This window comes from Mixophyes fleayi, chromosome 1 (genome assembly GCF_038048845.1).
Source record: "Mixophyes fleayi isolate aMixFle1 chromosome 1, aMixFle1.hap1, whole genome shotgun sequence".
NCBI lineage: Eukaryota > Metazoa > Chordata > Amphibia > Anura > Limnodynastidae > Mixophyes > Mixophyes fleayi.
The window spans coordinates 87,881,974-87,903,855 of record NC_134402.1 but is presented as its reverse complement, the minus strand read 5'-3'; the positions used below and the strand labels follow the sequence as shown (position 1 = coordinate 87,903,855).

The following is a 21,882-nucleotide window of genomic DNA, read 5'->3' as shown; positions in this document are numbered from 1 at the left end:
GTAGGTTAATTGTCTGCTTTCAAATGGACCATAGTCTCTCTCGCTGTGTGTGTGCGTGTGCGTGTGTGTATGCTAGGAAATTTAGACTGTAAGCTCCAATGGGGTAGGGACTGATATGAGCGAGTTCTCTGTACAGCGCTGCGGAATTAGTGGCACTATATAAATAGTTGATGATGATAAGACAATATACCATTGTACTTTTGAGTAAAATTAAAGATGACAAAGATAAAAATGTAATTACATACAAATTATAAGGGCTTAGTTTCTGAAATTTTTCAATTTAAATATGATGAGCAATAGGCAAAGTTGTTTGTCTATTAATTTCCCTATCTACTTGAGTGCAGGGCCGTCTATTAATCCCGTTTGAATGACTTTGCTGCAGTGTGACCTTTTGCTGTATTCCTAACATAATGATTGTTCTGCTTAGTGCTATTAGTTTGCTCCTATGACAGCTATCTTTGTCCACCTCTAGCACTGAGCCCACCTTTACAGGAGTCATTTTGAATGCCTGAGCAATGGGGCAATGTCTGTTCATTCACATGATGTATTATCATGAAAGTGCAACAGCAATACACAAATGAACTAAATAAAGATAAACATCAAACCAATGCTTATTTAAAATACATTAAAAATGTCTACGTTGATGTTTATGAACTAACATTACTATATTGAACCTTTTCTGAGCCATGATGTTATCTGGTGGATGGAGTGATGATTTCCTAAATAGACAAAGTTATTCTAAAAACAAAATGAGAGACTGTGCCTTCCATTCTGTGTCATAATACTTACATATTAAGTATGAATCTTTACAAAACATCTAAAAGCAGGGATGAATTTAAGGAGAGTCTGCATTCAGATTATATCATTTCCTCTACACCAAAATGGTTAATATATCTTCGCTAATGGAAGACGATATAACTAGTATACATTGATTAAGATCAAAAATTGTAACTCTTGTCATGGTATCAGAACTTTTATACACATACCCACCATAAATATACATAAATTAATACACAAGTGACATGAATATATGTAAAATATTCTGTAAAATCTATCATTATCACACACTTGAAGAGTAGTGATGTCACTTGTGTCATATGACTCACTTGGAAAGCATTCCACAATGGAATGCATTATGGCAAATGAAGCTAAAACAGACTTGTAGATGCCGATCACTTCATATATGCAACTTGCTTTGATTCAAATTGAACCTTAGTCATGCAAGTCTTTGGTGGCCTCCAATGTCCTTATATATACAGTGCTTATTCATCGCAGTCTTCTGTGGCTTGTTGCTTTGAAATATAACTTTTGCATGATTCACTACACATCTGTATTTATTCTTTATCCAAATCTACAAAGTTATGGACCTACAGAGGTTAAGCGTGGTCTCTAGCCAAGTTATGGCTACCACAATCAATTGTTAATTTATTAACCAAACATATTGGTGCAATTCATGGTGGCGTACAAAAAAATATATACACTATCAAACTCAAACTGCCCAAATATTATTATTTTCATTTATTTGTAAGGCACAACAGTGCTCCATAGTGGCAGACAGTGGGGAAAACATAAAAGAACGATACACAAGGTAAACATAATAAATGCAGGTGTGAAAACAAAGGGTTAGGAGGGCCCCGCTCATGAGTAAGTGTACAATCTAGTGGTGAAAGGCAGAGCTGAGACAAGAGGAGAGAGCTACATGAGATGTAGTGGCAGAGGGGGTAAGCCAGGTTCCTGTAATGCCAAGAGGATGAAGGATTTTGAAATGAATAGATCCTGGATGGATCCAAGGAGTTTGTAACAGACGTATTAGCATTATTAGTATTAGCATTCACAAAGCCCTCTGCTATCCACCACACAGGAAGGGCAGGCTGGAGAATGCTTAAAAAGTCACTGTATGTTATCAAAAATTGTCATATTCATGGAAGAAAACTGGAGGGAATAGGGAATAGGTCCATGTTTTAAGAAAACTGTTTTGCATAATATTACAGTATGTTGTTTTGTCATCTTATTTGATGTATCTTATGCATTGTGGCTATTTTGCCATATTCAGTTTGGTAATGTTCTGTCTCTGTGTTAATTAAGTTTGGTCATATATAGCGTCACAACTGAAATACAGGGTATAATTTGTTAATGGCAACTCTGATTGATTTAAAGCTTAATCGTAGTGAGGTATAATTGTAGGGAGAAACCAAGATGTTCTGAAAAGTGACACCACCAAGAGTTATTGTCAAAACTGGCAGTTTGGACAAATAACGTGTGAGATATAATTTTGTTGGAGTTTTAATAATTTTAAGACAGAACCAGTGGTCTAGTAGTAATTGAGGAAAGGGAGAGGAAAGGGAGAGGAAAGGGAGAGGAAAGGGAGAGGAAAGGGAGAGGAAAGGGAGAGGAAAGGGAGAGGAAAGGGAGAGGAAAGGGAGAGGAAAGGGAGAGGGAAGGAAGAGGGAAGGAAGAGCAAAAAGAAAGGAGAAATTTAAGACGGCTAGTTTGCTGGTAGGAGATACGGGCAAATCTTTTTCCAGAAGACAATACAATATTGTACATGCTGCACTAGATATGACAAAGTAATAAGTTGAATGTCATAAAACTGTAATATGTATTAAGTTCCAAAAGGTTCTCACAAACTCCACCAAAAATGTGGCAGCATTCCACACCTTGGACTCTCTCTGTATAAACTGGTACAAGCATAAAAGTAACACATTTTTAATAGGTAGAAGGAGCAATTCTAACTGTCCTAAATGTGGGTCAGATTCTGTTTCCTTCTAGCATCTACTATGAAAATGCCCCGGGATGCAGCTGTTTTGTGTTGCCATGGTAGAAGGTATACAGAAAATGGGTTCAGCTATCCCTCTTCTGTTATTATTTTAGATCAGTAAGGCGCCACAGTGCTCCGCAGTGACCATACAGTAGGGAAAGCAGAACATACATAGGCAGACAAAATAAATGGGGACATAAAAACAAAGGGTATGAAGGATCCTGCTCATTAGAGAGCCTACATTATAAGGGGAAGAGGGCACAGCTGAAACAAGAGGAGCGAGTGTGGCTTAGAGAGGAGATTGTGGCAGCTGTGAGGGTGTATTAGTGTAAATAGTATCATCAGGGATAAGGTAAGCTTTATATAAAAAAAAATAAAAAATAAAAAAAAGATGAGTTATTAGAGAATTTGCTAAAACATGTATATTTGGAATTGCACAAGACCTACTGTTAAATAAAAGTTCAGTGAAATATGTAACTAACATATTGGCTTTGGCCAAAGTCATTATTGGCAGAACCTGTGCAGCTAGAGATTACCCAAGCCTTCACAATTGGATTACCTTGGTAAATAATGCTGTGGGGAATGATATAATAACCATTCTAGGAATGCCACACAGAAGTACTACAAGATATGGCCCAGACGACATTGTCTAAACACTTAACTTCTGCATCCAGCCTAACTATATATGTGTACCTATACATGCTTACATGTGTTTATCTGTGAGCACATACCAGGATTTTACATCTACTGTGCAATTATACATTCTATACTATGTATTGTTTGCTGTTCATCTGTCCATCTGTGCCTATTTTAATTTGTAACAACAATATTACCTGCTAGTAGAATTTCACAAATTTTTTTAGTGTCTTACTTTGATCTGTCCTACAATTGTTTTTGACAACTGGCTATCCCTTAGTACCTGGGAATGTTTTTGTTTGGAAACTGTAGTTATGATAGTATTTTAGGCTAAGTTTTAGATTGTTGTTGTTTGTATTGCAAAATCTCAATAAAAAAAAAGATCAGATTTAAAAAAAAAAAAAAAAAAAAGTGACACGTTTGATATGTCAAGAGAAAAATGGTAATTCACTCTTCATGTTGATGCTGTGCTTTTAGAATAAATAAAAATATTACACATGGACTTTAAGTCACAACGAATTGTAATTTCCAGTTCTACAGCAACAGACAATTGATTTAAACAATTTTCGTAAATAATCACACATCACGTGTACATCAGTGACTTTAAATTCATGCATCAGCACTATTTGGAACAGCTGCATATACATTTATATATAATGGTATTGGCATAAACATATGAATACAGTGCTGCACGACATGTGGGAACACGTTAGGTGGATATTGGCTATTTACCTTTGGGTTATTTGCATCAAACAGACCAGTTGAGAGTCCAATAAACAGTGCTGTCTTGCATTTGGTTTTAGTTGGAGATGCAGACTGAGAATGATGTGGCATGAAGTCATCAAATGAAGACTGGGCAGATATATTGGGGGTGACAACATTATAGGGTAGTGGAACTTTATTAAACAATACTTTGGGTGGTGTTGGGTCTCCTACATAATTTTCTGCAAAGACAGAGAGAACATGGGGGTGATTAAGAAATACACTAAGCTGTAATTCACAGTATGGGTGATAAAGTTAAAAAATAAAATATAAACACCAACCCATTACATCTTCACTCTCTGGACATCCTGTATCAAGCTTAACATCTTGCCTAGGAGATTCGCAATCATTCACCGCATGCTCTTCGGCATGCTCTTCTTCCCCACTGGAAGTTAGAAATGAAACCAAATTAGAGCAGATGCTTGTATGAACAAACCTGCAAGAAACAGCTATGAGGCTGCAACTAAGATTCTGCTGATATAAAAACATATGCTTACGTTACCATAAAGAGCAGGCATCATGAAGTGACTTTGGTTACAAAAATAATTAAAAACATATGGGCCAAAGACCATAGACCCAATATAGGCAGGGCCACACACAGATAGTGATACAATGCTTATAAAACCAGGATTGACAGTGCTTAATAGGAATGATGCTACCTATTTAAAGTTCAGCAAAAGTTAAATCTCACGACTCAGATGTGCAACGTCTGCAGTTATTTATGGTGTATGTTAAGTGACCATTTTTCAGGGTACAGTATCGTGACTGGAAAAATATAAACAGTTTTATGAGTGTGGCATTAACATGATCATGTAATTTTCTCTGGTGTCTGCATACACAAGACAGTGCTTTGAGAAAGATCATCATAGTAAATGCTGTTCGTAAAGCACACTAATAGCACCCTTGGCTGTCAGGTTGGGCACATCAACAGTTTTACACCAAAAACACTTTATCCAATAAAAATCCAATTCACGCCAAACAGATAACGAGTCCTTCACATGATAAAAAAAAAATCAAATAGATTTCTATTGGATATGTTAATAAATTTTATCAGCAGGTGACTGTGTTGGTATCAATGTGCAGCCATCAACTGCAACCACTGTATAGGATTCAACAATACGGTCTTTCAACCCAAATGTCAGGCAATTAGTGTATGGGACAAAGCCTCAATTACTCCAACATGAATCAGGATGTATGACCCAGATGTAAATTTGAAAGGAGATAAAATGCCTTTTATATGGAGTTTTCTTTTTTTGATCTCAGTATCACTACAAGCATTGTGGCAAATTGACTATTATACAAGAAACGATGTAACTGTCATGATTATGCGGTCAATGGTGATGCAATAGCTTGTAGAGCCAAATAATGTGCTGTGTAATTACTGCACCTTTCTTCCTTGGTTGGCTCATTCCAAACAGTCGCAGCTTTGACAGGACACTCATTGCTTACATTTCCTTTGGTATCTTCCAGTATTTCAGTCTCCAAGTCCTCAGGCTCCTCTGTAATAAAAAAAAAAAAAAAAAAGTGTAACTGATAGGAACAACACCGTCAGGTATTGGAGCACACATACTGTAAAATATCATGCACTCATGGACTTAATGAATCACATTTTATTTGCAACTTTTTGGCCACAATTGTACATAGCCAAATTTTAATAACATATTTTCTTATTTCTTTGTTAATTTTTTAGCATCTAAGAGAGGGATTTAAAATACTACTAAGCTTAAAATACAAATGTCTAAAAAGACAATGGCAAGAGTGAATGGAAGTTCATTCTCCAGGATCGTGATATTGTTCATTAATTTGAACTACAAGACAAAACAGGAGAACTGTAGATCAATCGACTGCAAACTTCAACCTGTTGGACAGTAGGCACTTTCTTTAAAAATATAATGGAACTTCACACAGCAGTATATCAGCAGAGTTGCAGTGCATTAACTGTTTGTCACATCTGGCAATGCACATTTGAAAGTGGCAATGTGTCTAAATAGATGCAAGATAGATAAATAGGATTAATATAAATAAATTACCTTAAATCAGATGGTATTCCGGTAGGCCACAGTGTTTTGCGCTGTGACAACCGAAAGACCTGCCTTGCTCCTGCTGGAACTTGCGAGAATGGAAACGAGCAAACTGCAGACCCTTGAATGAGGAAACCATGCGACCCAGTAGCTTCATACACTGACGTACTGAGACGCGATTTAGAGATAAAAGATCTTTCACCTCCCTTTATAGCCATCACCTTTGTGAACACTCGCTGTGCGGTGGCCAAACCAAATGGGAGAGCCCTGAACTGAAAATGCTCCAGACCCACCTCAAACCGCAAGAGACTTTGATGACCTGTCCATATCGGAATGTGTAGGAAAGCATCCATGGGGCAGCATGGTGGCGAAGTGGTTAGCACTTCTGCCTCACAGAGCTGGGGTCATGAGTTCAATTCCCGACCATGGCCTTATCTGTGTGGAGTTTGTATGTTCTCCCTGTGTTTGCGTGGTTTCCTCCCACACTCCAAAAATATTGTGTGTGTGTGTGTGTGTGTGTGTGTTGCTATATAAATAAATGGTCATGATGATGATGATGATGATATCCAAGCATGCCAAGTACTCACCTTTCTTCATGGAATTTATCACAGATCTGATGGACTCTATTCGAAAGCTGGGTACCTGTAAGCAGGTGTTGAGGTCCTTCAGGTTTATAATTGGAATGAAGGACCGATCCGGTTTTGCACCAGAAAAAGGTGAGAGTAAAAGCCTTGACCTCTCTGACCCAATGGAACTGGAACAATCACCCTGGAATCCCAAAGTGACTGTACTGTCCCCTGCAAAGCCTGTCTTTTCTCTGACTGCCTTGGAAAAGGTGTAGTCATGAAACACCATGGAGGTGCCCACACTAGGTCCATGATGTATCCCCTGGACACTATACCTTTAACACAGCCGTCTGTGGTTGACTTGAGCCACCGTTCCTGAAAGAGCAGTCGGCGCGCTCCCACCACCGGAGCACCCGGTGGAGGATGTAGTAAGTTATGCTGCTTGCTTGTCTGCTGGCTTAGGGGGCAGGGCGACATCCTGTCCAGGCCTGTCTGCATCTTTGCTCCCCTCCCCTTGTAACCGGGGCTTGGCTTCTAGAAGAACCACCTCTGGAGACACCGACAAAATGAAAGGAGCGAAAACGCCTCCCTTTTGCTTTTGGCGCAGCTACTGAAAGAACACTCTCCCCTCCCTGTGGCCTGAGGGATGAATTTGTCCAAAGGAGTACCAAACACAGCCGCTCCGTCATATGGAACAGATTGCAAAGCTCTCTTGGAATCAGCATTCGCCTCCCAAGATCTTAACCATAATGTGCGCCTAGCTGCTGCTGCTAAGGAAGAGGTTTTTGACAGCCCCTGACATGCATCCAGAACCACATCCCCTAAAAACTCAGCAGCATTTTTAATATGCTCTCTGCCAGAGGAGCCAACTCAGTTCTTGCCACGCCAGACTGAATTTCTGCATGAAGGGTAGTGGCCCATTTTTCAGCAGCTTTAACAACCCAAGCTGTTTGCCCTTTTAAACATGGAGGTCTGTGATGCAGATTGTTCCCCATCCAATATGTTAAGAACCTGTGACTATGCTAGGATAAGGTCCTCAATGCCCTATCTACTGGACATATCCTTCTCACCTGTGGGCAAGTCCTCATAGTCAGAATCCTCTAGAACTTCACCATCTCCCAATTCAGATGGATCTGTGTCCGAATCTACTAACTACTGGGCAATAGGCAGACCCAAGTGTTTACGCCGTCCACTTGCCATACTCGACTAGAACAATCTTTCAAGGGAACTAGACAATCTGGAACGGTTTGTACAGGGGTTGACCAAACTACTCATCCAAACAGGCTCCTGGGAGACCCCTGGACCACCCTGCAATAACTGCACTCAGGCGCTCTCCCAGAAGTAGCCGCTGTGGTCACCCGGTGATTGCCGCTGAGAAATACTAGCCATCTATAAAAAACACAAAAAACCTCTAAGACTAGACTAAAAGTGCTCTACTCCATAGGCACTAAGAAAAAAATTGCGCTCTTCCTGTGGAGGAGACAGAGGGGAGGGAAGCTGGCTAGACAAATTTTAGTGCCATTACTCCCACAGCACCCTCTATACCCCAAGGTGAGCAGTGTCCCCCAACTGGTGTGAAAGAGAAAAGTATTTACCGTATTTGCCGGCGTATAAGACGACTGGGCGTATAAGACGACCCCCAACATTTCCACTCAAAATATAGAGTTTGTTATATACTCGCCGTATAAGACTACCCCCTCTTCCGCACACCTTCCACACACCAAATAAAACGTAAAAGAACATCAGATTTGATTTCAACATGTTAATTTATATTCGAATGCCTATGACATGCAGGAAAACGGTCACAAGGCTGTATGTTATCAAACATGTACAGTAAACATAAAACAGTGCAAGTTTATTAAACGTAATTCACTAGTCAATGATAGAAGGTAGAGGGAGAGAGCAAGTGCACACCTACCCCTTGGCATAATCTTTAATGCTTTTTCATTTGATTTCCAGTCCCGAACCATCTTTTCTGTTACTCCATATTGTCTTGCAGCAGCACAATTATTATGTTCCATGGCAAAACTTGCATCATATTTCTTTCTTTTTGCTGGTGCCATGATAGGGTTGATAGGGGTTTGACTGCTGGACATTTTCTATACTGTATTGTACTGTACAATGGTGCAGTACTGTGGTTGGCTGTTGGCTGTATACAAAGCCTGATTGGATTGGTCCCTGCTCCCTGTCTGCCCTCCCTGTCAGCAGAACGGGCCGGTCACGCCGAAAAGGCTGGCACCCCTGTATCGCTGCGGATGCTCGCCGCAGCCACGCTGATGACCCTCCGCGGCCGCACTGGATACCGCGCGATACTGGACCCGGTGTATAAGACGACCCCCCCACTTGGAGGCATGTTTTTCAGGGCAAAAAAGTAGTCTTATATGCCAGCAAATAGGGTAACTAACTTGGGATCCAGCAAGACACGAAGTACTGATACTTGTAGCACTAGAATCGAGAAGGCGAGATCTTTGCTAAGGCCAACATAAAAAATAAAATTCAAGAATATCTACAACAATAGTTGAAGCTGGATCCACTATAGGTTCACACCACTTGACGAACTTCTAACAAATTTTAATAGACCACAAAAAAAATGTCTTGCCCGACGAAGTGTGTCAATCGCTTTCTCTGAGATTTCTGCAAAAAGGACCCTACTTGAGCTATCCTGGACCAGAAACAAGTGCTCAGACTTTCCTCTCTAGTGAAGAAATGCAACAGGTATATGGAAGTATCCTGAAGGTTTGTGGATGCAAGAAATTTTCCAGGGAGAATTGAATTTCAAGATTCCATACGGAAATATCTTGCATGGAAAAAGTCTTCTTAAATCTAGAACAGTACAGAATGCCCCCCAAGAATTTTCTGACTTGAAAGAGTCTGGAATAAAAACCTGTACCCATCTGGGCTGGAGGTACAAGAGAGATCACACAAACTTCCTGCAAGATTTGTATATTGATGTGTAAAGCTTATAAATATGCTGTAGCTAAATGGGTTCTAGATCAGACAAAGAAGTTTTCCCTGGGAACATGATGAAACTATCTAGTAACAGATTCTGACAATGTCCAGAAACCATTTATCTTGAATAGTATGTATCTTTCTGCTCACTCTGTGATCCTGCTGTCAACAAATTTTACTGGGGACTGAGCCAGGGAATAGACACTGTGAGAAATTATGACCTGATCTCCACTCTATGAACCTGAAGCCCAAAAGGATTGTTTTGAGGCAGTGGTATCACCTGGTCTGCTGAATTGTCTCTCAGGCTTATAACTTCTTAAATCTTTGAAATGTTGGCAATATGAGGAGGAAGGGAAATACTTCACTTTTACACAGTTAGATTTACCCCCAGAAAACCTGTGATTATGTTGTCGTTCTTCAAAGATCAAAGAGCCTTCAAATTGGAGTATTGCTTGACTATTATTAGCTTATGCACCTGCTCATCGATGTAGCCAGAGAGCTCTTCTAGCTACTGCTATTGAAGCTGTAGCTGACTAAAAAAGGTAAAGGTGATCAACAATGCCTTGCAAAGGAATTCTATGACACTTTGCATAACATCAATGCCTGTCAGCAAATATAGTCTACTAATATCTACCTGGACATCTAACCCCTAAGTACGAGTGCTCTAGCCACTAAAGCCAAAGCTACCCCTGATTTCAAGGTAGTTTCAGACTTTTTAAAATAAACTTTCCATCTTCCTATCCATATTATCTCTTAGAGGACCACAGTCTTTTAAAGAAAGACTGGTCCTAGTTGATAAACTTGCTATTGTTGTATCCACTTATGGAACTGAACTCTATTCCTGTGTCTCTTCATCATGCTGTTTAGACTGAAACTTTTCTGCTTGATCACATTCTTTATGGATTAAACCCTTTATTACCTGTACACGGGAAAAACGCAATTTCTTTTACTACAATCGTCAAAGAGGGAGTTCTGAACTGCAGTGGATGTTGATGCTTCATTCATGGATATATATATGTCCCTGAGCAGAATTTCCCCAGACACTACTAGATGATTCATTCACATCTTCCAAAGCGTTCTATTCTGACTGGGAACTCCCGACTCCATATTTGTCTGGGACCTTGATCTTTTCACGGCCTGCATTGCATATAAATCCTCTTTAGTTAGAAATGATTTTGTTATCCAGGCTATCATCTCCTTACAGTGCTCAGGGGGCTGGAGATTACTTACTTGGGGCTGGGAATTACAAGGTGTACAAAATACCCCATCTTAATCTGTAAATAATTGCTTATCACAGGCTCCACAAACCCTATGCTACTGGGCTTTATTGTCTGTCTCCTCAACAGGCTTTTTGGTTGTCTGGGGTTGTGCTCAGGCTCTATCCTGCTGCCAATGTTCTGTTGCTCCTGTGCTCTGTTTGCAATGGTGCCTTCTATTGAACAGGGAAGACTGCACTATTTTCACATTTTAATTAAAATTCCTATTTCACTGCACTGGGTTTGCTATCAAAAGTGGAAACTAGAGGTCCATGGGTAGCCAGCCCTCCTCTTCAGCTTGCACCACCAGCTGTGCCTCTCTAGGATCGTCAGATAAACCCCTGCTATTAATGCAAAAAATAACATAGCACTACCTGTCCTCTCTAACTTCAGCTACAGATAGGAAAAGATACAAAGGAAGAGGAGGAGCTGCAGTATATACTACCTGGGGGCATTTATAAATTCCTCCCTCTACCTAAGGCATGATAGGAAAAACCCATTGCAATGACTGCCATGAAGGATGGAAGAGGAAATGCAGTATTAGTACCACTATAAATAGTGCCAATTTAAAAATGTTTACATTTTAGCAGCAATTAAAATGTGTGAAGAGTTACAGCACAGGAAAATATTTGTTCAGCCTGATGATTTGCTGAATTCAATCCTTGAATTAAACTGAGTAAATTGGACAACCTCGAAGGAATCCTCCATTTTTCCCCATCCATTTCATGCACTGGAGAACAAATACTTTCTTGGACCTCAAAATCAATTTAACCCGATTCTGGATTGCATGTATCTTCTCTTCTGGTAGAAATACCTTCCAACAGTTGGCGTCAAATAGGAGACCCAAAAAATAATGCATCGTCTCATCACGAGGCTGAATTTTGAATAATTTTTCACCTAACCTAATGTGATTCCAGCATCTCTGCTGCTACTCGTAGATAGGCCAACAGAAAATGAGGTGATCTCACTTTAATCAGAAAGTCATCAGGGTACAGTACTACATTCACCTTTTGACTTTTACAGGACTGCTATGACAGACATAATTCTGGTAAATACCGTTGGAGCGGGTAGGCTACATAATTCCGACAGTATAAATGTCAGCAGACTAAATGCCGGCACTTGCATTGTGTTGACAGGTGGATAATGTCATTAGTGTGATTGGCGACATTCACAATGTCACCAATCACAATGCAGACATTAAAAGACCAATGCCGGTGGGTCCGGGGTATAGCCGGCGGACCCGCCGGCATTGGTATTTTAATGTCAGCAGTGTGAACGTTGCCAGTCATACGGACAATATTGTCACTGTGTATTGACACTGTCAACACAATGCAATGGTCGACATTTAGCCTTTCGTCATTTTCCTGCCTGCAGGTTAAGTGCCGACATTTATACTGTCGGAATAATGTTCGCCACTGGTTGGGGCATGGGCTAGCCCAAAGGGTAGAACTCTGAACTGAAAATGACTGGCTCCAATCGCAAAAGTGAGAAGACTGATGTCTTTCCCAGGTTGGAATGTGTAGATAAGCATCCTTTATTTCTCTGCATGACAGAAAGTGGTCTTGCTCCATGCAATTTTTCTGATGGAAAGTAAAGATTCAATCAGGACCCAGCTGCAACAAAAATGGATCTTGATATCAGCTTGCATTTCCTATCTGTGCTATCTTTTAAAGAAGCAGCATTAGGGATAGAAATTATTATGGATTTAGAAGGTTGTGCAACAGGAGCATCAATTTAACAGTGTCTACCTCAGGTAAAGGGTAATTTATCAGAAAACTGTGAGGGATTTGAAATTTTCTGAAACATTTTTGCAAGGGTTCTTCCAAAATCTCAGTTAATAGGGAATGAGTGGAAAAAGAAAACGTTTGTTTCTTATTTCTTTTGAAAAGGATCTATCTTTGTCTTCACGTTTGCCACAGTCACAGATGATAAAGACTTGAGGAACAGAAAGCACTAATTCACTAATGCCCTGTCCGCTAGTGGTGTCACTCTCACAACGTGTAAGGTCCTCAAAGTCTGACTCCCCCTAAGTCTCTCCTTACTCTTGATAAATCATGGGAAATAATCTCCCGAGAAGAATAATCAATGATAAGTGGCCCTGACAAAGAATTTTAACACCTACCTCTTGTGAATGTGCAGAGATTCTTATCAGTTCAGCAATGGATAAAGCAAGTGACCTTGCCCAGGGCGGCTCTGAAACACGTGCTGCATCCCCCCCCCCCCCCCCCAACCCCCACGATATGCGCGGCCTGTGGTCCTCAGCCTCGCACATCGGGCTTCTGGCTCAGGAAAGCACATCCCCCTAATGGTCCAATGCAAACGTTGTTCTGTCCAGTACGGCAGATTCCCTTGTTCCCCTACTGCAGGGCATGCACTTAATATGTTGCCCCATCTGAGCTTATCCTCCAGCCACCGGAGGTACCAATGACACAGACACGGTGACTGGAGGCAATCACAGCACACCCTATCCCTCTTATGAGGATAGACAGGGGCTTAAGTGCGAACTGCTGCAGCTCCCAGAAAGCAGTTTAGATGACCGCATTTCAATTGACAGCAAACGATCAACTACATCAGATCTCTCGTCACTATTAGAAGCAGCTGACCCAGTAAGCCACCTGGGAACTGTACTTATAGAACGGGGAATGGAAGAAGAGGTGTCAAGTGTCTAATCAGCGCCTTCCCTGCTCTCTTCTTTAAGAGCACCAGTGAAGGGAAATTTTTCCTTTTCAAAAAATAAAGTTGTTAATAATAAAATAAATGAATAAAAAAAATAAAACAAAAACGTATTTTTGCTGCTGTGGCAGCCAACAAAATTATGTCGCTAGTTTCTATAGTACTTAGGGGGGAAAAATTAATGTCTATTAGCACAGAGGGTATAGAATGGGGAAAAAAAACTTCAAGTTGACAGCTTAACATTTTAAACTAAGTGGTCTGATTCTGCATGATCTCTTCTATAGCCCAAGGTAGCAGTGTACCCCAGCAAGGATGAAATAAAAAGAGCCACTAGTTGAAAGTAATTAGGATAACTAGTCATATGAAATTGTATAGTTTAAAAGTAATTTTAAAGAATAAATAAATGCAGGACATTCAAAACTGCTTAATAATACCATAATAAACATGTTAATACTAATCAGGGGAAAATAATAATATTAATGTTCATTTCAACAACCTCTTGAAACAAAGCGCCAAAAAAACAGAAAAATGGGCGTGTAGCACTTATTTGGATTTTTACTGGCGGCTTCAGCCTGCATTGATCTTGTTTATTTAGCAAATAAAAGTTTCTACTAATGTTGTCTCTTACCAAAGGAATGGTCGCCAGCCTCATGAGGAGTGAAAAGGTCAACCTGTCCCTGTTTTGGAGTAAGATGCACTTCTGGCAGAGGTGTGTTCTGTTCATTTGGGGAGATTAAAGAATCCATGTCCATGGGAAAACCATTCCTTTTCTCATGATCCTGCAAGTCATTTTGCCCTGGATGTTCTTCATCATTTTTGGTGTGAAGTCCGCCTATGTAAATGCTTAATTATTAAGTGTGGTGCAATACTCGACAAAAGTGTCGAAAAAGCTTCTTCATAGTATAAGGTAAAACAGAATAAGAAACCCGCTATACAAAATTATTTCACCTTAAGTAAAACAATTAAAAGGGTTATTCATTTTAAAAATCAAATTTTACTAAATAATTTATCTTACAAATGATCGTACTTTGGTGGGGGGGGTCTGTCCCAAGAGATCCTCACCATTCCCTTTATGAACTTAAAATAGTGGAACTTCTGTCTATCACCTTGGGTGCTATTCAGTTCTCTCTATAGCATGGACCCCTCCAAAGTACTGTTATAAAATTGATTTTTAAAGGAAAAAGCCAATTTAAGGATTAAAAAAGGTATTGTGTATACTTAAATCATGCACAGACTAATCCTAATGTCATAAAGCACCAAAACAAAAAAACAGCGGGATGTAATGAATATGAACTTACTGTGAAATTATTTTTTCTCCTTGTACATTGGGTGGCATAGGCACCATATGATGTAGTTGGACATTTAACAGTCTGCTTAGGATTCATACCTCCCCATTATCTGACTCCACAGTCAACAGTGTGATAAACAGGAATTCACCAATTTATAAGCAAGAAATAATACTAGATCTGCAATATAAATGGATCTTCTACCTTACAGCCTACTCATGTCACGGAGTACAATAATTCAGTAAAAGTATGCCTGGAAGACAAAATCCCTGTGACATGCTTAGCGCCCAGCTCGTACGAGCTGGGAACTAAAGTGGCACAGGTCATTTTTCAAAGCACACACATATAATTTGCATAAATAATCCAATAAGCAATAAAAGTGTTTGTTGAGAAATCCTTACTGGTCTGAAAGGGATGTGTACTTTCAGAGATATAAAAATGAATTCTTACTACAATGAATGTATGCAACTTTACCTCTTAGTTGTTTCAAATCAGGACCAAAAGGAGGGAAAAAAATAAATAAATCAAGAAATAACGTAAACATTAAAGTCTGAAAGTAATTTAAGGTAAAAAAGAAAAGGCACCGAGTTAAATATCCTTGTCCTAGCAGGAAGCAGTTAGAGGAGGCTTGGAGACAAAGGCTGCCAATTCAGACTTACATTTCTACAATCAGCTATAAGGCTCCTGGCTGGAGACCAAATGAGAGAAATTTTGGACAGCTCATCTCATATGCCCTTGTGTTCACTGCCCTATTCCAATATGTAGGAAAAAGCTAAATGTTGGCTATAAGGGAATGAATGGCTACTGTCTCAATAAATTGCATACAGACATTGAAAGTAAGTGTACGATTTTAAATACACCTGAAACACCCATCATCATTAATCTCCCTGTAGGGATCAAGAGTCACTTAAAATAGTCAGTAAATTTAAAGGCCTGATGCAAAGCACACATGTACATTGGAAGTAAGCTGCTATACTAATGTACAGTCGTAAGTAGATGATTACATTGTCTAAACAGATCAAATAAGCTGATGAACTGGAAACCATACATGCAAATTAATCGCATATTGGCCAGCTTAAAATCCACATATAAATACTAACTTAGGGTAGTGCCAGGATCATACATGGGATAATCGAATCATACAGGCTTGGCAATATGAAAACATAAAAAAAAAGGAGAAAAACACATAAATAAACAAGCTTATAAATAGGTTACAAAGGCCTCACAGAGTGCCTGAGGGATTGTCCACTTTGGACAACAAACTCTTAATATAATCAGCACCCACTTCACCACTGCAGTAAACATGGGATCATCTCAGAAACCCCCTCACTTTTACCTAGAGACAGGAACTGGATCACAGTGCCCTGCTGAAGTGACTAGTCGGACCGAGTTCAATTCGGCTCCTGGCATTAGGTAAGGGGGACAAGTTATATTAAAATTGACGAAAAGAGGACAAAAAAAAAAGTAAATCTGAGCCTGCTGACAAGATAAGTACCATGTTTAGCCTGGGAGGGGCTTTACTTTAATAAATGTTAAATGTCCACCTACTGATGATGACAAATATTCGACATTGTAATGTCACCCAATTATATGGAGAGGAAAACACTCTAAAAAAACTCTACACTGCACACAAATGAACAACAACTTAGAACACACTACTAATGTGTGTAGAAATGCCATTATAGAGAACACACACAAACAATGCCTAAAGTATAGCCTTTATGTATACATGGCAAAATAATTTAGAACATCTCATCTGTTTACTAAATAAAGTAAGCTTACATTATCAATACAATTAAATAAGGCAATCACTAGACATCAAAACTAAATTGTAATATCTTCAGGCAAAATCTGCAATTTTAGGCATTTTCAAAATGTTAAATGAAGAAAAATCTTACTTGCATGGTTGATCTAATTTTGCTCCTGGCCAACATTGCATCTGTCTCTTAGTACTTAAATTTTGATAAAGGGGTTGCTTACCATATGGTGCATCATCGGCCTTATCAGGTGTGGAGATCATGGAAACCTTTACCGAGCAAGTTGACTCTTCTATTACGGATGTCTTGTGTGCGTCAGTTAAGATTATAGAGTCTATGTTCACAGGTGTATCGTTACATGTTTCTTGATCCTGTGGTTGGGTTTTCTCAATTTCTTCTTCAACTTTTTTGGTATAAAGCAGACCTACAAGTCAAAATGTTTATTGCATGTTAGAACACGTATTTTACATATATATCTACACAATGCGTGTAAAAACAACGTGTAACATCAGATCAAAACACTTATCCTTGGTGGATACAAACCATCCTGAATTTAAGGTTACTGCTTCAACCACAAATTAGCCTAGTGATTTTAATTAAACTTCTACTATTACAAAATGTTCAGCTGACCCCAAATCACTGCCCGAAAATGATTGAAAGCTATAAGGAATCAACAGTCACTGACCAAAGACAGAGCCATGTCTGACCAATCTAGCTTGAGGAGAACCACTGACAACCAGAGCCACATTTTTAAAATGACTGATATGCATAACCACATTCATGTTTCTCTTACATCAGTGTGACAAAACTATTGAAATCGTCATCATACTGAAAAACTAAAGAGCCATTAGGAGAGTGAAGCATAAAAAAAAAAAAAGAAGTAACTTTGCACCTGAGCAAAACCATGTTGCATTGGAGGGGGAGGTCATTTTAAAATGTGGGGACAGATTTATAGTTGGGGTAGGACGTGTCCTAGATCAACTTTAAATTTCAGTGTAAAAATAAAGCTATCAAGTGTTTGTGTGCTAGATGAAAAAAACAGCCAGTATTTTCCTTATGTGCAAAATAATAAACTAATTTGCACCCCTTGCATTGTAACATGGCGTGTCCAAACTTGCTTCTTTTTTTTGCTTTGCGCTCTTTAATTATTCAGGCCGTAAATGTCTTGCATGACTCAATCTTAAGAACCGGAAAAATCCTCAAATTTTATCTACGGAAAAAGTGAAGCTGTATGTAGGGAACATAGATAAAGACATTTATTGTCTGGTGCTGGGGTTGAACAATTCTCTCACCGCTGGTGACTTGCAGTAGTTCAGTCTGGAGTTGGAGCTGTGCTTCACCCAGGATCCTCACAACTGAGTCTGCTGGACTCTTTCCCCACTCACGTCTCTGGTGTTCTCCCAAATCCAGTTTTATTACATCCCCAACTGTCAGATCTGGAAAAAGGTGAATATGACAACTAGCAAGATTCTGTAAATGTAAATGTTGAAATACTTCTAATACCTTTCTGTGTGTCATAAAAACCCATTAACTTGTTTAAACAATATGTATTTTTATTTTAGTTTGTCAGACTGGATTAAGCTTCTTCCTATATAGTATAATAAACTATATGAAATCAGGGGGTGACGGCAGGTAGCGAAATACATGCTAACAAGTTATTCTATTTACAAGCCTCAGTTTCACCATATTTTTAATTATATGTAATGAGGAACACAATGTGAACTAGTGGCTCGTCCAATACAATGTTTAATGCAGATAAATATTTTGAGACTATATTGAAGAATGGACATTGATTTCTACATATTCTCACAACTCTCAGTGAGCAGCAGTACCATAATCTACGTAATGCACAAGGCCTAATGTAGTGTTCTGTTACTTCATAAATTATCCTATCAACACAAATATCAGTATATGTTTCAAACCACTCACACTTCTTACCAACCCAAACTGGAAATAAATGATGCAATGTAAGTGGCCATTATCATCACAACTTAAATAAATAAAATAATATTGGATTGAAGAGCATTGCAGGATGTACTTACTGTCAGCTGCACATAAAGTCATGTCTTCTAGTAGAGTGAGTTGTGAAAGGGGAATTACACTAGGCTCCTCAGCTTGCCACTTCTTTCTCTCCGCAGCTACATTCTCCCTGCTCTGTATCTGCTCTTCAGTCCTGCCTTCATCAGCTTTCTCCTCAACACCCTTGTTCGCAGATGTCACATCTTCCTGAGCTTTAAGGTTCTGGTTTAACCTTCTGAGTATTTGACGCTTTTCATTCTAAAGTGTATAAAACTATGCAATTACTATGTTCATACCCGCCAAGCTATACTGCATATTTTAATAGCTTACAGGACTCTTACATTAAAAAACATGATTATTGTTTATTTAACCTATTACGCAGCACTGTATATTTGAGGCAAGCACAATACAAATTATGTACAGTGACATAAAGCAGAAGTTACGGATGGCCCTGCCCAGGTGAGCTTACAATCTAAGGAGGTGTGTGGAACAATTCATACATAAGGTGCTGGACTGACAATCGTATGACGTTTGTATGTTCTTCCCGTGTTTGCGTGGGTTTCCTCCGGGTGCTCCGGTTTCCTTCCACAATCCAATCACATACTAGTACAGCACTGCGGAGTTAGGGGCAATATATAAATAAATGATGATGAATGACAATCATAGCTGTCAGCAGGGAAAGTCTGTGGGTATCACATGGCAGAAGTATTATCAGCCACAAATATTAAAGCAGCCATTGGTGACATTTCTGTGCAGCTATCGGTGAAGCAGTATGGTTGAAATGAAGGGAGAATGGGAGGTGGAGACATGAAAATTAAATTAATCATTGTAGTAATCTGAGGAGGGTCAGTGGCTGAAAAGAATGACTGTTCATCATTTATATTAACCAAACCTCCTTCCTCTTCTGGTTCTGGAGAAGGCTTTTGTTTTTGTGCTGCTGTGCCCTTGTGGTTATCTTCTGATTTTTCTATGGCACTATGCTCACTGCTGCACACAGAGCCAGAACACCCTTTTCCCCTCATGTTCAGAGAGATTGTGGTGGCATCTGCTACCATCAAGGGGGCTACAGAGATCACCAAAGGAGGAAGAGAGATGACAGTAGAAGTCACTGGGGCATATTCAATTAAGCCTGCGCATCGCGGCTGCACACTTAAAGTGTCAATACAGTACCGCAGCATCACGCCAAAGCACATTTCGCAAGTACAGCTTTTTCAAGGCCTTGAAAAAGCTGCACTAGCGAAACGCGCTTTGGCGTGATGTTTATAATAATTATGTAGGGGCTCCTTCACGCTACCCACTCTCCCCTAAATTACATTAACCTATTATTATAACCTATTATTATATGGAGATCAGACTGAATAACATTGAATACTGGGATAACTGCCACTGATTTAGTCTGTTAAGATCTATAGGAAATCATATAATACTTTTGTAAGTTTTCTCTGAATGTATATAACCCATTATTGTATGGGCATTAGATAGGAAACAACTTTTCAGCTGTTTATCAGGACTAATTGAATTCCATAATAGTATCATAGGACTATCATAGATTGACTCTATAATCAGAAATAACTTGGACACTTACTTGTGTGCTAAAAAATTATGATGGTCAATTATCAGAAAAAGTATTTTCTTCAGTACACAAATAATCTGGGGAAACAGTCTTAAATTCCATTCTAATACGTCTATCTGAGGTGGTGATATATGTCTTTTCCTATCAAACTATGGTCCCTGCATATATGAGGTGATCTAACCCAATTTTTATTGTCAGAATTATAATATTATAATATAAGTTATAGGGGTAAATGTATTAATGTCCGGATTCTTCAACTCCGGCGTGTTCAGCGTCTTCGGCGATTACATTTAAAGCGGCACTGCATTGTAAAGGGAAACTTCCCTTTACAATGCAGTGCCGCTTTAAATTTAATCGCCGAAGATGCTGAACACGCCGGAGTTGAAGAATCCGGACATTAATACATTTACCCCATAATATCTGAATATATACATGACCACAGAGTTTTTTGCAGTTGATCTGCAATTTTTAATTCATTTTGTTTTAACATTTCGCTAGCTCTTTTTCTTAGGATGATACATTAATTTTTAAATAAACCCAATTAAATTCATACGTTTTAAATCTAAGGGGCATATTCAATTCTTTGAATTCCCTGTGGCATTAAAACTATTACCTTTATTACGGTAATCGTAAGCTGGATTTCATCTTGTGGCTCAGGGAGCTGCAAGCTGAAATCCAGCGAGAAAAACTACCATAGTAACGGTATTTACGCTCACTATTACCGTAATAACGGTAATAGTGCGCGCGTCGCAAGATTTTTGGCGTTTTTTCCAACAATTGAATATGCCCCTAAGAATACATGTATCCATCCATATATCTACGAGTGCCCCTTTCAGACACCTTTCTTTTGCTTTGACTATATATTAGGCGTAAGGGTGCACCAATCGGGGAATCCCCTGAGAAATGGGTTACATATTCACATATTTATGAACTTATTTTAGGATTTAAGGTTTTTAGTATACCTAGTGCGGTTAGGTTTTCTTTTTCTCTGCCAGAATTACGCACCCCACTCGATTATACAGGACCGTAACACTTTATTTTTTTTTTATAAAGAATGTACATGGAAATAATGGCTTCTGTTCTTCAAATCTCAACGTATGCATCTGCCATTAATAACATAACACAAATGGTTTGCTGATTTATACACATAAGGTGCAAAACATGACCCACAGAAGCATTATACAGATAGAATCATTAACCATATCTAGCAAAATCAGAATGCATAACAAAGTTCATATATATAATAAAATAAAATACCACCTGACTGCGTATTTCTAAGCACTGTCCCAGCAAGCAACAATCAAGGTTGGGAAGAAAGATAGATATAGATATATATATATATATATATATATATTTCTCCTAATGCTCTATCTATCATAAGGAGTAAATATACTTACTTGGATTAAGGTGTCTGGTTTTTGAGGGTCTTCTGTGGTATTCCTGATTTCTGCTACTTCAACCTTTTAGCAAGAGAAAATAGACAGAATAAACACATGACAGTAGATGAAATATTAATGCATTTATAGCTACTGAGTACCCTACCATGTAATTTATACCACATAAGTCATTAATCATTGCATCCTGTTCCACCTGTGTGCTCAGTATTTTCAGTATTCTGCTGTACTA

At 39.0% G+C, this 21,882-nt stretch overlaps 1 protein-coding gene across 3 annotated transcripts in view; it reads right to left on the bottom strand.

Annotated features, from left to right (window-relative positions):
- Positions 1–21,882, bottom strand: part of NEK1 (NIMA related kinase 1) — a 112,530-nt gene that overhangs the window by 11,410 nt on the left and 79,238 nt on the right. For all 3 annotated transcript variants that reach the window (XM_075197774.1, XM_075197769.1, XM_075197778.1), the window contains 8 exons: positions 21,654–21,716; positions 18,707–18,941; positions 17,957–18,100; positions 16,888–17,088; positions 14,250–14,453; positions 5,544–5,655; positions 4,438–4,541; positions 4,127–4,338 (listed from right to left, as the gene is read on the bottom strand). In XM_075197774.1, coding sequence (XP_075053875.1) covers positions 4,127–4,338; positions 4,438–4,541; positions 5,544–5,655; positions 14,250–14,453; positions 16,888–17,088; positions 17,957–18,100; positions 18,707–18,941; positions 21,654–21,716 — 1,275 coding nt within the window. The remainder of the gene's footprint in view (positions 1–4,126; positions 4,339–4,437; positions 4,542–5,543; positions 5,656–14,249; positions 14,454–16,887; positions 17,089–17,956; positions 18,101–18,706; positions 18,942–21,653; positions 21,717–21,882) is intronic.